Source organism: Bacillus rossius, chromosome 17 (genome assembly GCF_032445375.1).
Source record: "Bacillus rossius redtenbacheri isolate Brsri chromosome 17, Brsri_v3, whole genome shotgun sequence".
Classification (NCBI taxonomy): domain Eukaryota; kingdom Metazoa; phylum Arthropoda; class Insecta; order Phasmatodea; family Bacillidae; genus Bacillus; species Bacillus rossius.
The window spans coordinates 8929699-8947543 of NC_086344.1; the positions used below are offsets into that span (position 1 = coordinate 8929699).

Consider the following 17845-nt stretch of genomic DNA (forward strand, 5'->3'; position numbering starts at 1 on the left):
GTATATATAATGATGAATTCATATCTTTCATTAATATGATGCAATTATTTACACATTATGTATTTAAGTTTAATCTGACATTGGGCTGGTATGCTAGATTGAAAAAATTTTTTATTATTGCCATTCCCTTTTCATACACTTTCCCGCATCATACACCATTTTTGTGCCCTCCGTTGAAAAGTGTATGACAGGGGTTCTACTGTATTATATTCAAGTTTGCATTATTTTAAGATAAATACTGTAGATCCCTGCTAGCCCAGATTTTGCTTATCAAAGGTGGCCATGGTGCACATTAAACTCTGTTAATCGAGACACTATCTCATTTTCATAAATTCAACGCTGTCAAACTATAAAGTTTAGTATTTTTTTTTTTTTTCCTTTTACCTATCCTAATATCATTCCTAGAGCCAAGATTTTGTGTGTTATTAAAAAGTAAATTTAGTCATTAAAAATAGTGAAATTCGTCTTTGTCATATAAACTAAAACACGTGTTGGCTAATAATTAGTGGTGCACCGATGGGGATACCGATGAATCGTAATCGGCGATTATGGGTACTTACCGATTAATCGTAATCGGCGATTATCTTAACGATTACTTTGCCGATTATCTACGTCCCGGCGTAATTAAGTAGGTTTTTACCGTGTAATATTTCGTTACACATTTTAGGACGAAATACGGTAATATTTGTATATATTCAGGGTGTCCAGCGACCTGGAAAACCTGGGAAACCTGAAAAAGTCAGGGAATTTTGGGGGTCAGGGAAAAGTCAGGGAAAATTGTGAAAGTTCTGGAAATGACCAAAACCACTAACCACTCGCTTATCATGAAGGTTTTTCTCAATGTTTTACAGAATTCACTCTTTAGTTTTACTATTTGACTAATCAAATCATATTTAAACTAATGTTTTCCTTTACGTATCTGGACTTGCGACATACAAGCGTGCTGCTTTCATGAAGTCTATAAATACCTACCGTATGTATGACATGCATATTGTATTTTGATAATACCGCACCCAACGTTAGGAAGGGGGCACATAATACCATAGTTTGTAAACTTGTAAGCTACTGTTCATAGTTAGTCTGCCTAATATATTGCTACTGTACCATATTTTGGGTTACAACATACCATACTTTTGGCGGTTCTCGAGTGTACCCGAAGGTTACCGAAGCTGGCCGAACTGACCACCGGCACCATTACTGCAGTTTCCTCCGTTTGTTTACACGTTTCGTCAGTTATCTCAGATTGCCAAACATAATTTTCTTTGAAAGATACAAATATTATTTTGGAAATTTTTGTACTCTAATCATAGCCAAAATACTTATGAATTTTAGTGCTGTGATCTTAGGAAGTTATAAAATATAGTATATTTCTTTACACTGTAGCGATGTGCATACAAACTTACGCTTTGTTTATTGCGAATCTTTCGCGGTCTTTCTGCTAGATTTTACTGGAGCTGCGACCAGGCCTCTACAATTTCGGTGAATAATGTCTAAATTCAAGAAAACATCGTTCAATCCTACATGGTTACTTGACCCAGCATTTAGTTGGTACGCGGAAGTGCCGGGCGATAAATTTAATTTTTTTTGTAAATTATGCAAGACTGTTGTTTCCCTCAGTAATATGGACAAACAAGCTCTTTCAAGCCACATGAAAGGCTAAAAACACAAACGTGCAAATAATACAGTGAATTCTTCCAAGTCAGTTGGTATTTTTTTCAAATCAGTTACTGCTGTGTCTAAAGTTACCACAAGCAAATTCGATGGACAAGCCTCTAATGAACAATTTCATTCGTCAGGTAACGTCAAATCATCTCAAAGCTCATAATAGTGATTTTCCTAGCAGATCCCAGTCTGTGAGTTCTCGAGGTTTTGAACAATATTTCAGGAAAGACAGTGTTACAAAATCAAAAATTTTGTGGTGTTTGAATGCCATTATGCAGCATTCTTCTCTTAGGTCTGCTGCCAATTTTTTTCTTTATTCAAAATAATGTTTCCAGATAGTGAAATAGCTGCAGGAATGCAATTACAGAAAACCAAATTAGCATACACAATTGTGTCGGGCCTTGCTCCTTACTTTCAAAAGGAAATGTTAAATAATGTTGTTGACTGTCATCATATTTTTGTTGCTTTTGATGAAAGTTTAAACAAAGTTGCTCAAATGCAACAAATGGATATTTATGTCAGATTCTGGGACAAGGAAAAGGAAGCTGTTGCTACACGATATTACAACTCTGCATTTCTGGGTCACTCAACTGCAAATGATTTGTTACTTTCATTTAAGAAATCTCTGAAAGATATTAATCTGAAAATCTGAATTTTTCTGGAAAAATTTTCATTTTTGTCTGGAAAACCTGGAAAAGTCAGGGAATTTTTCTATCCTGGTTTGCTGGACACCCTGATATTACAAAATTCATCTAACTCAGTCATATCAAGATTACATATATTTCGTTAAGTTTAATTAATCTCATTGCCTCTAACAATAAAAAATAAATTTTTCCTACACGTTTATTTACGTTTCGTCTTTTGTTCTGTCTTTTGTTTAGTGGCCTTGTACATTACCTATAGCCAGAGACGTAAAATAGATGGCACGCAATCAAAATACCACAAGCAGTTGCAGTGTATTCTATGAGAATCGATCTTTTCGAGTCGTAGTAGCGGTTCAAAATCGTGGTCCCAATACCTTTCAGAGTTTATCACTGCGTTTTACAAACTCGTTATGGGCGTCTTTGGTAACATTATCCGTTGTTGTGTTATTTGTATGTGACGTGAAAAGTGAAAAAGTATTTATAATTTTAAACATTCAGTCAACATTAATAAAATCACATGTGCTAGAATTGGTTTTGAGTCATTTTTATATAATTATAGTGAGATGGCGACTAGGGAGAAAAAAAGTGAAGTGCGGAAACATTTTTATATAAACTCAAGTGAACAAAATATAGCAACATGTTTACATTGTTAAACGGTAATTTCTCGATGCAACCTTATGTGATAGTCGATAATAATGCTAGTTTTCCGCAACAAAAACTTACCCATTGTAAATTACAATTATTAGACTGTAGTTCAAGTTATTTACAATAACAAATATAAATAGAAGTTAATTTAATTTACTCTTTGCAATGACTTAATAGTGTATTTTATATATTTTTATACTATTATTATAACTGTATTCTCAATTTTACCTACTCTTGTAATTAAATTCACTTGGGAATAAAAAATTTTGTGTGCATTATTACACTTAAAAAAATTATTTCATTATAATCGGTAACTGAATCGGTATCTGCCGATTATTGCTCTCATAATCGGTAATCGAATCAGTAATCGGTAAAGCCATATCGGTGCACCACTACTAATAATAGTACAATTCAAAACCAATTACGTTAATAATTTGCTTCAACGTGTCATAGTAAGATATTAAAAAAATTGTACATAAAACGTGCCCTAAAATTATATTATTTTAATTTAATAAAAAACACCTTGGAAACTGCTGGGCAAAATATTAAGAAAATTATAGTTATTTACCAGAGGGGGCACGAGGCGGTGAACAAGACAAATTTCACACTCCCTGCACACAAGCAACATGGGAGTTCGTGGATCGTTATATAGAAGAAGGTATATGATAAATAAATACACTACATAAATAATTTGGTCTATAGGTTTCCCTGGTTTATTATGAAGACGTTTTGTTTTCGCATTATTTCGATATCACAATCAAGATCTTAGCAAGTAACAAAAAATATGGGGGCGTCGCGAAATTATTTAAAACAATTTATATTTTCTCAATTAAACATAGTCACAGAACAAAAATTGAAATATTCCACCCTCTTAGCTTCTTTCGATGATTACATAAATCACAGTCTCATGAATTTTACAAATTCATCGTCGATTAAGTTCTTAAGGCACTGTTCACTGGTATGTATTTAATTAATTTAGTTAATTATATGGAAGTGGAAAATATCATGCTCATATCACCCGGGTCTTCAAAGTATGACGTCGGGGTGGGATAAACTCTCTTCTTAAGGGATCGTCCATTAATCACGTGAGGCTCGAAAGGGGGTGGGAGGGGGTCGGGAAAAATCACGAAATATCACAAGGGGGGAGGGGGGGTGTAGAGAGATATCACGTGTATTTTTTTTTCGCCCGATTTCTACTAAACCGAAAAGCGACGCGTGACCTTGACTCGCCGTAGCCAGGCAACAATATCCCCGCCCGCCGCAACATGAACCACCCGGCTCGGCTTGCCAGTCGCTAGTAAGACTGTGATTTTGGCGCCGAATACATGCGTAAATCACATATAAGCCTTTCCTTTATTATTTTTATGCCAGTGAGAATAAAACTGCAACCTAAATGTGTGTCTGGACATTTTTATCACTGTGCTTAATTTTCCAGAATTAAATTAGATTATACCTATATTTAAATATAATATTCCGAAATTTTTAAAAATATTTTGCACCAAAAAATACATGTGATTTATTGGGGGGGGGGGGGGGGGTGTTTTTCTGAAACCTCATAACAAATAACTATGGGGGAGGGGGGGTTAAAAATTTGCTAGAGCTGGATGTCCCGAAGACTATGCGGGGAGCAATTTGTCTCCCCAGCACTTGGACCCTGTCTGAAACACAAGTCAAATTCAAAACGAATTAGACCTGCTTCCAGACAGTCATACGCAGTCGGTGCGATAGGCCAACAAACGGGAATTTGGGGAGGAGAAAAAAAGGCAGGATTACTCACCAAGCAGGGTGTAGATTCAGGGCTCACGAGATGTCTCGCGCCGACATCAGGGTGGCGCGCACTGAGAAATCGCGGATGACGCGAAAGAAACCAAATTTTTAGGAAAATAAAAAAATTAATACAATTAAAATAAAAACATGACTTGTACTAATTACTACTACTGACTGGCTACTGTACAACTGGGATAACATCCCTTAAGGCAACTGACTACATCTCTTATGCACACGAATTCGCCGTTCCCGCGAAAAGCCTCTTAACCCAGAGGACGCAGAGATGATGCGGTAAGTAGCCGAAGTCAGAGTACTGAGTGCGGCGATTGCGGACAAAGCTCCTAATTAAAACTGGCGCTAGGGCCCTAGGGAAATGGAGGGGAAGGTTCGGTTCTAGGCCGAAAATTTCCGAAGGAGTCCGAGGCGGGCGTGACAACAACACGACATGCGCGCTCTCAACCGGCGGTAACAGGAAGCTACAAAGAATCGACTTTAACAGGATGCGACTAGAAAGCATAGTGCCTTATGGCGTAGCTGTTGGTGCACTCTGGTGGCCTAAACGGGAACTAACGGAGGCGGTGAACTGAACCGCCGCCAGCTGTCACTGGCTTAGTCTCTGCTCGCTGGCCACCAGGGCCGAAGTTGCTTTTTCTGCCGCTAGATGTCGTGGAGGTCTCTGTAGGACAAGGGAGAATGTCCTTGGAGTAGGCCACCGTCTTGGCGAAGTTCACGTCAGGTCACTGCTCCTAGCTTGATTTCTTAGAACTAAGGGGGGAGGAGAGAGAGGGGAGGGTGGACAGAAAACGCCACTAAGCTGGGAACGGAGGTCCACTGGAGACTCGTTCGTGACGAGACTCGCTACTCTCAGCAGGCCTTTAAGAAGTAGCAGCTTGCAGGCCAGAAGCTGCCCTATGCGATTTTGGTCATGCAGGGAATTAATATTACAAACCCGGGACGTGACTGCAGGCGAGAGAAATTTCAACCGGGCTGCCCACGTCCACATTAGACTAGCAAAATATCAGATAAGTCCCTGAGAAAGGTGCTTCAGTCCACTGGCACAAAGTTTAAACACGTGGCGTACACCGGCCTAACAAAGAGTAGTTCACCCCTTTAGCAACCAGATAAATTAAAAAAAATAAAATGTTCCAAAATTAATTAAAAATTATAGTAAAAATTAAAAAAGGTGTCGAAATGCCTAATTTCCGGCACAAAGTTAAACAAAATACTGCAACTAAAGCATTCAATAAGTTCCGTAGTTCATGAGAAAGTTATTAATATGAAAATTATATTACAGCTAAACATTTTTTTTTAAAACTGCAATGATTAAAGCCTAGTTTTGTTACTATTAATATGAATAAAAAAAACCAATATGCAAATCGTCATATTATTCGTTAGTTGCATCTGTATAGTATCAGCTATAGACTGCTTTTATTTACATTGAAAAAAAAAAAAACATAAATAGAAACTAAATTAATATTTTTACTTAGGACATAATAATTTAGATTTTTTTTTTAAATAAAAGCATAAACTAAAGATGTATAAAAATAATTCTGTAATAAATTTAAAAAAAAAAAATAGTTAACTGAGGAGAGGATTTGCGTTATTTTTGTTTTGCCTTGCATTTCAGTGTTATATGTATTCAAGAGAATTTCTGTGTTCGGCAGTGTATTGAATTAAATTTCGCTGTTATTTCACTTTTATCGCTATTCACCATATAATCTTTCCTTTAACCATTCCTCAAGTTATTGTTATTTTAGCTAATATGTTATCATGCAAATAAAATCACGATATGCATTTATTCTAGAAACTTAGTTTGTTAAACAAATATTAAAGGGTTGAATGTTTTATCACCATAGTTAATACGTAATATTACTAATATTTTATTTCTTGAACGTTATTTTATTTTTCACCAGAGACCTGATTTTGGTTTCGAGGTGTAGATTTAAGGTATGTTATTCAAATTTAATATTATAATTTGAGGAAATTGGGATCCAACCCATAATTTATTCCAAATGATATTTAATTTTTTTTTTTTTTTAATTTTTACTATATTGTTTACACATTACAAACCATCAAGGACTTGGAATTTTTTTTTATTTTTTTTTATTTTTTTTTTTTTTTTTTTGCCTGTTAGTGATTTACAGTGGTGACATACTGTTTTGTTTTTTTATGCCATATAGTCTACGTTAAGTGTTCTATAGTCCCATTTTGGGTGAGAAATTCACCAAGGTTCTTTCCCTTATAATTTCTTTTACACCATTGTAGATATAATGACAAAAATCTTTTTGCACAAGTAGCAGCTAGTATGTATTGTTTGATCGGTCATAAATATTTTTATTTCCGTGTTTCTATGCCTAAAACGTTAAGTTTGTGTGCATGATTTTTAGCTAACTGGATAGTTAGTATTTAAAAATAAAAACTTAAGGAAATCATGCCATAGTATTAAAAAAAAACGTGGCAGAAATGGGTATGATCACTGAAGTTAATTTTGTTCCAATTGTAGGAAACCATTGGTGAGTTTTGCGCGAGACTCAAGACCAGCCAAGGCTTTTTTTTTTTTGACGTGACGTCTAATAAATCGATGAACGCCGGCTGCACGCACGTAAAAGTGTCCCGTTATGCACATTGTCCCATTATGCTGTGTCCCGTTACGCTCATTGTACGCTTGCGCCGCATCTATCTCTCTTCCACTCGATTGGAACAACCATCGATTTGACTTTTTCAAGGCACATTAAACTTGAAACACTCCCATTTGTTTCCTACTTTTTCTATTATTGTCCTATCCTTAACAGAATAACACAGATTGAAAGAAGTTAAATAGCAAACATGTATAAAATTATTGTTAAAATAATCCTTCGTTAAAGTAATAAACATATTCGAATTAATGAGTGCAAATAAAAGTAAATTTATCAATAAAATTGTAGATTTCATTTCACTCCTTTGTATCCATACAAAATAGTGATAATTCAATAAAAATGATTCAATTTTATTCATAAAAGTATGCAATCATTTCATCAATGTTTTGTTATGACGTTGTCATGTTAAACTATCGTCCGTAAACGGACTTTACAGACAAGTAATTTTTTTTTCATGCTCAAATGACCTTGACCTTGAACCCTATTAGACCCTCCTAAAGCATTATCTCTTCCCCACGAAAAGAAAACTGTTATAATAGTTAACTCTTTTCATTCCCTAGTTTGTTGAGACAAGATTTTTATGGTTTTATTTTCAAGAAAACAGGAGGTTTGAGTGGTATTGTTTTTATTTTTATAAATTATTTTTATTCATAGATATGACACAAATATATTTCATAATATGTCTAATTTCACCATAACAGTGCCATTTTTTTACTGACACGAATGCATTTTTACAGTAAGATAGTTTTTAATTAGCTTGTCTAGAGCAGAACTATTCACAATAATAATTATAAATCTGCAAGTATTTATGTGTTGAGAAAATGTACGAATGCCAGGAATGTAAAAATGGGTTACTAATAAAGTAATAAAGGATGAAAGCTCAAACAAAGTAAAATTATTTTTTCTATATATGTAGTTTAGATGATACATTTGGTACAAACTTCATAATGAATAAATTACATTTATTGAATTTATTACTTAAAAGATAAAAGTTTTTGTGTTTTGATTCAAGTTGTGTTGAAATGCTTATATTTAATGATCTTAAAGGTATTTCAGTGCTTTATGGTGTATTAACTTACATTTTGTTGGTATAAGTTGTATTGACATACTTTTCGGTGTTTTGGTTTTATCGCATTTTAATTAATGTATAAGATCCAGATTGAATAAATGCTGCATGTAAAAAAATGTGTTGAATTGCAAACCTGCATTGACAACCAATGACAGTTGCCACTCTTTAATGTAGAGTTCTGTGCTTCTGGACATTCTGTAATCGGGCTTTGATATAACCACTTACATTCAGTTCTTTTCATGTGAATTTAGGTGTTTGTTGACTTAGCTGTTAGCTTTATAATTCAGCTGAACTCATAAATTTGTGTATAATCCATAATGATTTTTTGTAGTAGAGATAAGACTAATGGATGCCACATGGTGATACAGAATACTTTTTTTTGAAACGGCTATGCTAATTTATATTTTTCTTGCAATAGTATAGCTGATTTTAACATAATTTAAAAATTTATTATTTTATTGTATAATGATTTTTCTTTGGTATTCCAGTTAAAATTATATTGATGTTAACGAAAAGCATTTGAGGATACGCTTAGGGCGGACATGTAGTTATATTTCTGTATTTTGTTTATAACTGTATTTTATGAGTGTAAAAATGGTTAGAATACATGTTTTCACAATAATATTTTGGTAGGATACTCCCCGTACATACCTATTCTTGGAAGCACTTGAGGGACTTGCATTATATTGTTATCTCCATTTCTCTGCCATTTAATGTTTTGATTGCTGCTCTAATCTTTTAGTTGCCCTATGCACAACTAGAAGATTGCGCTTCAGTTCAGAGCCTTGCACTTAGCCAGTGAGATTTGCACTTATAATTCCACCTCACTAACACAAATACACCGCTCACTTGGTGGGCTTCTGGAGATCCTTTAATGCAACATTTTTATTGATTTATTTTTTATTTGTTTTCCATGCAAGTTGGTTTGAAGTTATTTAAAATGAATATATTATCAAGTTGTCGGATGATGAACTAAACATTCGTAGTGGTTTGAGATAAGAGTTGTGGTTGCGTTGACATTGCAAGTGATATGTTTCCAGGCTCACTTCAGGGAAGAGGACAATGGTGCGTATCAAGTGTGTGAAGACCTCAGCGACACTCCCGATGAAGAAGATATAGAGAATGAATCCGAAGAGGAAGAAGATGAAGATATAACTGGTAAAACTTGACATTACTATAAAACTGTTTTAGAAATGGTTGTTGTTGTTGTTGTTGTTGTTGGTTTTTTTTTTTAACCTGGTCTTTTGTCTCTTGTGGTTAGATAATTTTTTGGTTTTGTTATTTTGATTGTTTTTTCCAGAGGAGATATCTTCTCTGGTATGTGTGTTATATTAATAACATTATAGTCCATTCAGTTTGTGTCACTGGATCTTATGCTTGAATACATTATTTTAAAAAAAATTCGTTTTTTTTGGTGAACAGAAAACTTGATATATATGTACCGTATATACTCGTGTATAGCGCGCCCTTTTTTCCCCTCAAGTAAAGGAAAAAAATAAGGATGTGCGCTATACACGGGAAAAAAAAGTTTAGGGGGGGAGGAGGGAGGCGGGGGAGGAGTGGAAGTCGTTAACTGACGGTGACGTTTCTGGCCAGCCCCCACACATACGCACAAGCAACAAGGCATCTCTTTCACACACACACACACACACACACACACACGCACACACACACAGACTCACAACCTGGTCTCTCGCATGCACACGCTCACACACACACCTACACACACACACACACATATGCGCACCGCAAGCTCGCACATCATGGTCTCTTGTTTATTTTTAGACCTCCCCCCTCTACAGAAAGCCAGCGCAGGAGCTAGTAAAAAAAAGAGAGAGAATGTTGTTGTCACCAGTCCCCAGCCCACTTCCTTCGCTTCCTCATCCCAGCAGCTACCTGTGAGTCATCTAGCCTCGCACCAGCTTAGCAACAGTGAAGGGAGTGGTGGTGTTTAGTCCTGTCAACTGTCAAGGTTACTTGATGGTCATAGTCCAGTTCCTGCCTCCCTCCCTCCCTCACCCCCGCCCTTGTACCAGTTGTGCCGATACAGCGCTTCATTATCTTCCGTCTACACAGCAGATTTTAGCTTGCTCGTGTCGTTTCAGATGGTACCGTATGCCACAAAAGTTTCGCTTTCAGGTGGAAGAGTATTTAATTTAAGTATTTTCCTGACACATCACCACACATCAATTTAAATAATCATTTGTTTCATAAGTAATTACTTAACAGGTACCACAAAATGTTAGTAAAATTTATCTATGGGAAAAAAAATTTAATTATTTTCTTTGGAATTTGTTGCAAAAATCGTGGTGCGGGCTATACACGAGTAAATACGGTATTTTATTATTTTATACTTCATTCCATTACTTTATAAAAATAAGTTTAATACAGCCATTAAACTTTGTGAATGATTTAAACATTCAGTTTGATATTAGCTTCACATCAGATACCTAGTTTACCCACCCCTCGAAGTAACCCCTTTTAAAAATTTACATACCGTATTGTTTACATAATAGTGCTTGGGCATAACATTACTGAGTAGTCACTAATGACATTTCTGAATTACTACATAATAATGTTGTTAATATAGGCGAGATATTTTTGTTCTATTAATATTTAAAAAAGCATAACCTTAATGTTTTTTTTTTAATTAGAAAGATTATTTAACCAGTTACGTAATGTAATTCCTGAATATTTTGTTTGCTAAATGCTAAGCTTCTGCAAACATTCAATTTTTAAAATTCAAATACAAATACAAATATTAAACTATTCATATTCAATTCAATATGTAGAATTACAGATAGTGGAAAATAAGGTAAATAAAAAATTAATAGAAAGGTTGATTGATTGGGTTAGGTTAGGTTAGTTAAAGTTAGATTAGTGATAATTTTGGTTAAGGTAAGAGAGCTGCATAATGAAGAACTCAACATTGTATTTTATTACTTAAATATTTTAACAAACATTTTCCCAGAAGTAGTGACATGATGTGAAAAATTTTTTTAGTGGTTTTCTATCATTCTGACTATTCAAATTTATTTGTATGCAATTCAAAAAAAAATAAAAACTGACATTTGCACAGGTTGATTCATCGCATTACTAATTTGTTGCATTCTATTTAATACTACACAAGTGCCCGTTGCCATTTTGCATCCACGGAAATAAAAATTCATCTAAAAGAATAAAGCGCTACTTTGAATCCGTGACCGCGCTACTTCAAATCATGTCGTGATTTATTGGTATCGTTAACTTCAAATTGTTCAAATAGAAAGCGTTACTTCAAGGGGCGGGTGTATTTATATCATTTGTGTCGTTCATTTTAGATTTTAACTAGCAACTCCCCGATTTTTAAATGGCACATTTGTAAAAAAAAAAGTTTGTTGTGTTTCTTTTATTTCAGGTTACAGTGTTGAAAATGCTTACGTGGATGAGAAGGAAGAAGCTTGTCTGGCGCTGAAAGAACTTGCACAGCACTCCGGGTATGATGTTATTTCCATCTTTTTGCTATAATTATAATTTGGACAATTTTTTTCAATTTTTTGGCATGTCAGAGCATAAATAATCTCTCATAGACCCTCTATACCTTGTTGCAACCACATATTTACTAACTGGCTCTAGTCTGTAAGCGTCGCGAGAAAAAAAGTTATTATTTCACGCAGGGGACTGTAACTATCATGATAATCTTACCAGTTCACAAGTGTTGACTTCAACTAGTAACCAAATCTAAGTCCTGAGATATTTTGATCCAAAAAATTTTTTTACAGTAGTTTTATTACATTCCGTATCATATTATTTGAAATAAGAACTGTCTAGTGATGTGTCCATTCCTTAAATATAATTTCTTCATCTTTGGCAGAGATAAAATTTTAGAAGATTCCAAAGATGATTTCTTAAAGCAGAATATGTTCATTACTGTTATTAAAAATCCTTAAAAGTCTTAGTTCAAACTCTTTAATTTCTATTATTGTGAAACAGTATGAACCATGATAATGTACACGCAATTGTTCCTTCCAAACAGACACACTGCTAGTTCCCCCCCCCCCCTTCTTTTTTTTTTCTCTCTCTCTCAAACAGACACCTTTTCTAAGGGGAATAGAGCACTCTGTTACCAAAAAAAAAATCCTTGCCCAGGCACTATTTTGAACATCTCTAAGGGTTTTTTAAAATTAACTGCAGTTGCAATATAAAATATGTATAGAAGAGTAAGATTCTACCAAATACAAGACACTGTTTAAAATGGTTTGCATCATTTACTCGGTAAAAACATACAATGGAAGAAAGATATCTGTATTCTTTTCACCAAATTTTTTAGGCATTTTTTGAGCCGAGTCTTTCAGTTCTCACCAGTGATGTGTAATATCTCACCTCAGTAACAAGCAAGTTTATGTTATTATTTTGCAAGTACAGTCAAACCTCTCTGGAATAGGGTCGTAATAGATGTTTTCCGAAATTTTCAGTTGATTTCAAAACCCCCCCCCCCCCCCCCCCCCCGCCATCCCTCCCCCAACCCAAACCGCTAATCGCTAAGAAACCAGCCGTACAATGGCAGGATGCCGTCACTCACAATGCTAGACGGCTTTGCTTTAAACCCACTTCAACCTTCATGACAAGTCCGTCTCCCTACAGGCCACCTCTAAAGAAAATATGTCAAAAGACAGTTCATTTTTACTGGTTAATTTACATGTACGTTTTCTGCTTGCCGTAGTTTAATACACTAGAACCCTGATGTCACGAACCCCGGATTTAACGAAGCAGTGATTTTGCGAATACATTCTCGGGAACCGTCAAAAAATTGGACATTTTGACCAAAATGTGAAAATCAGAATAAAAAAATAAATAAATAAATAAATAAAAGATCATTAAAATCTGTTAATTTTAACACACAGCGTATTTTTGTGTAGGCTTTAATACTTACAGTAATGTTCATGTAAGAATAACAAAAAAATAATGGGACATTTCCTTTAAAAATATGGCAGCAGTAGGTTCTGCAACGCGAGTGGGCGCACACTAAGCTCGCCCGACTGGCTGGCGGCAGCGGCTTCATGACGCATTAGCTCACCCCTCCCTCCCCACGGTAACATTCTTCAAGGCTAGCTCATCCCTCCCAGACACAAACCATCTAGTGTCCTCCCTTATAACACCCCAACTTCTCTTCCCTTTGAAAAACCTTCAGTGAGAAAATATTTTTTTCACCCTCCCTTCACCCTTAAAATTTGGCTATTATGAATGGGGTACTAAAGCGGTGAGGGAGGGGTAAGATCGTTGTAAATATTTTCGGACCCCTCCCTTCCAGCCAAACACGCCCAAACAAAAGTATGTCAAAATATGTCACTTTTCACATCAAGTTCGAGTTCAGTCATATCTCTGGCATGGAATTTACAAGCTTTCAAACTTAAATATAAATGTATTTTAATAGCAAGGGTCCTATGAAAAGTAATATACCGAATAAAATCAAGCTGCTGTCACTAAACAAAGCATAAAACGGCCCAATGCGTGGTCGCTTCGTTATTACTCGCGCGAGAGGCGAGACATGGAATGTTAGATGAAAGATAAATGCGGGGGAGACAGACGGCAGCCAGTGTGTTTCCTGCGTGGGGAATAAGTGGCGTAGCCTTTTTTTTTATGCTAGGTGAAGCGACCTTTTCTGTCAACACATGGGAAAAGATAATTGCTTGAACTGTCAAAATAAACATCGCTGCGACAGTTAAAACAAGTCGAGGCAGACGTGCATCCAGTCGGTCGCTGTGTATATCTACTCGAAAAACGTAACATCTCAATTCATAACAAGATTCCTTATAACCTACACGTATTGCCGGATGTTTTCAGCCTGATCCATGAAAGTTCTTTAGCCACGTTTTGAATGAAAACAACTGGCGGGCCAGTGTTGTGTCCTGTTTTGCGAACACTTAAATCTTTTATCAATGTGCTGACAGTTTTAATATATTTTTACTTTCCTCGTTAAAATGAAGCTGCTAACGTGATTGTAACAAGTACAAGTAGCATCCGAGATCGGCCCCATCACACGGTACGGGGAGAGGGTGAGCAAGGGAGGAGCGAACGGCCGACTACCTTGTTCACACGCTGCGGCCGGAGGGTTTTTCCTCCATTGTTTATCAGTAATTAATATTTAATGGTATTTAATTTATTAAGTCATAATACACAAAATCGTGGGAAAAAGAGAAAAAAACCTGCATAAGTCATCAACAATAGTTCACTAATTCAAGCCAGAAAATATACCAAATCGGACTTCAAAAACTAAGCAAACATTGTCAACCGATAGTAATCAAAATCAAGAGAAATCCAGCAGGTAGCTTTGCCTTAACTGCGTACCACACTAGACACTCGCAAAAAGTTAAACGTAAACACGTTGCCACCAAAACCTTTATCTGCACCCTGCTGGCAAAAGGACGTGGAATGGGGGTTGTCAAGCGCTGACAGCGGTGGACAGGAAGTGGTATCTATTTATAGATATGCGCTGCCTACAGCAGTACAGGACTCGGCAAGAGAAACGCAGTAACATGCTACTCACCACAAGAAACTTATTTTCTGTCCGATTTTCTTCGGATTTTCGGCAATTTTTTCACGGTTCCTCGAAATCGGGTTGTAATAAGAGAGGTGGTCGCAATAAATGGGGTCGCAACAAAAAGGTTTTACTGTACACTTATAATGTATAAAACTTGGACACAAAATTTAACGTAGAATTCTTAAAAATAATGTTGAACCTGATACACATAAATTGTGTTTTCAACTACATTTCTGGATGCAAATCTTATGTAGGCCCTAAATTCCGCACCTGCCCGCCGCTAAAATTTGCGGCTGGAGCAGCTGTGTTGACTATCGGATCATTCATTGTGAAGAGCAAAATTTTAAACTATATAATGAATGGGCGCCAATAAAAGAGAAAATAACTTGAAAAATACTGTTTGGACTTAAGTTTCAACAAGAAGTTTTATTATTGTGTTAAAATTCATTAATCAGTAATACTATAAAGTTTCCCGTGGTCTTTGTGAACTTTGGTTTATGCCATCTGTGACAGATGGCGTGTGTATTTTGGTGTTCGTTACACATTCCGTTACTTGGTTTCGTCAGATTCATGAAATTATTCCCACCAAGAGCTAAATTGTTACACATCAAAAAAAGAAACTCTGTTTCATATCATAATTTTTCAGGTTTTGCACAACAGGCAGTTTTGTTAGGCTTTTGAAAAGACAGTTATAGGCAATAATCATAATTTGTTCATATTTAAATTTAAAATTTAGCTACATAACTTAATCTTGCTATTGCATAATGCATAAGTGATTTTGTTTTTAAATTTTTTTTCTTTTTATTTACATGAAAAGGTAATTTGCTAGCATGCTATATGTTTTGTATAGTTGCCAACATACCCCTCATGAACTTCATTCATATTGCTCAGATCTTCCAAGCATCTCTCTTACCTACAGTCCAAGGCTCTGCTCCATAAGTGACTATGGGTACTAAGTATGTATTGTACAACTCTCGTCTGCACTCTAATGGCAAATCTCACACACCTGTAGAATGCATCCCCTTGTTGTTCTCTTTTTACAATTTCCTCTTTGTTTCTGCTCCCTCCCTTCTAAACACTTCCTAGATACTGTTTTAACTCAACACCAACCATTACCAAAGTTAAATTACAGTAGGGCCCTGTTACAATGATAAATAAGGTGTAAGGAAAATAAATTATAAGCAAGAAAACGGTGTAAGCAGCAGGGACCGGAAAGTTACTTTAAAAAAGTAACTCAGTTACAGTTAGAAATACTCCATTGGAAATGTAACTCTGTTACAACTACAAGTTACACTACTGAAAATAAACCAGTTACAGTTACAGTTATGAGAAAAGTAACTGTAAGTTACTTTAACAGTTACTTTGTGAAAAACTAAAAATGTGATACGTAATATTGTTATTATTAATTAAAAGCTAATAAAACATATTGTGTTTAGTAAAGATATATGTTTATTTAAACTAAAATTTTTTAAATAGGTCTTAAATTACATTGAGTAATTAGTTCACATTACAAAATTGTTCGCAGCACCACACAACAAGCATTTCACAATAAGGTTATTTTTATCACTCGACCGAACTTCGAAAAAATTAGAATATGAAGGCCACAGCAACGAAAATTCTGGACTGCTTTCTCGGCTTCTCGCATCATTAGATTCTGTCATTGCTTTCGCGCATGTGCACAGGTAGGTTAATTAATTAAACAGCACAGCAGTAAACCCGCATGCCGCAAATATTAAAGAAATGACAATCGAAATACGAGCGCATGCTAGCCAACAGCAGTTTTACAAGTACAAGCAATACCATCGCAAATAATATGCTCGTCGGGATTTTCATTCTGGGATTGAAAAAATCAACAAATCGTTGTTCGTTCAATAAGAAATACATTTTAAAAATGTAACGCAAGAAGTAACGACAATTATCGTTACTTTAAGGGAGAAAAATGTAATTCAGTTACTGTTACAGAAAACTTAATATATTGCGTTACCACGATCGTTACCATAAAAAGTAACTGTTACAAATAACGTCGTTACTAGTAGCGCGTTACTTCCAGTCCCTGGTAAGCAGGAAATATCAATTTATCACTTGTCAATGTTTGAACTTTTTACCAGTTTGCTCATCAAACTATATAAACAAATTTAAATTTAAAACCACTGATGGATACACCAGATGCTTGAATTTGCTTAACCAAGCCAACAATTTTTCAACTTTGTCATTCTTCCAGCTTCTATTTTACTATCTTTAAAGACACACTGCCACATTTTTGTAAAACGATTCACGATTCGTGACGATGATGACGAAATAAATTAAACTCTATAAGCAATAGAAAATGCTTCTTTTTTATTCTTGTAATTGTGGAACAGGTGGCAAACTAAAATATTGTAGGACTACGTATGTACATCTGAAAACACTAGAATGGCAAGAAATGGAAGGATTTGTAATTTTCTTCTTTAAGACTAGGGTGCCAACATTCAACAGACATGTAACTGCAAACATTATGCTTTATGCACCTTCAGTATATTGAATACACAACGTTAGCCAGCACTAACATGTAGCACTAGAGTTCTGGTTCATTTACATTTTGTTTTTCCATACAGTCCTATTTGATCAATCTACATCTATGGTACAGCAGTAATGTAAACAAAACACATGAAGTATAAAGTAAACCTTTTAACATGCTAAACTTCACAGTTGGAATAAGTGTGGGAATAGTTTGGTTTATAAAACTTTTTTTTGCATTTACTGAAATTTATAATGCAAACATTTCACTATTTATGAAACATTATATGCAGATAATAAATACATTATCCTTATGGGGAAAATGTTGGGACTTTAAAATTATACATTATAGGCAGTGTAAATTTTACTGTATAACTTTTAACATGCATATGTTAATACATAAACT

General features: G+C 35.2%; 1 protein-coding gene across 1 annotated transcript in view; it reads left to right on the forward strand.

Moving 5' to 3' along the window:
* The window catches only part of LOC134540850 (importin-4-like), a 150766-nt gene that overhangs the window by 57718 nt on the left and 75203 nt on the right, over window positions 1-17845 (forward strand). The window contains exons 10-11 of the mRNA XM_063383847.1: window positions 9464-9581; window positions 11821-11899. Of these exons, the coding sequence (XP_063239917.1) occupies window positions 9464-9581; window positions 11821-11899 (197 nt within the window). The remainder of the gene's footprint in view (window positions 1-9463; window positions 9582-11820; window positions 11900-17845) is intronic.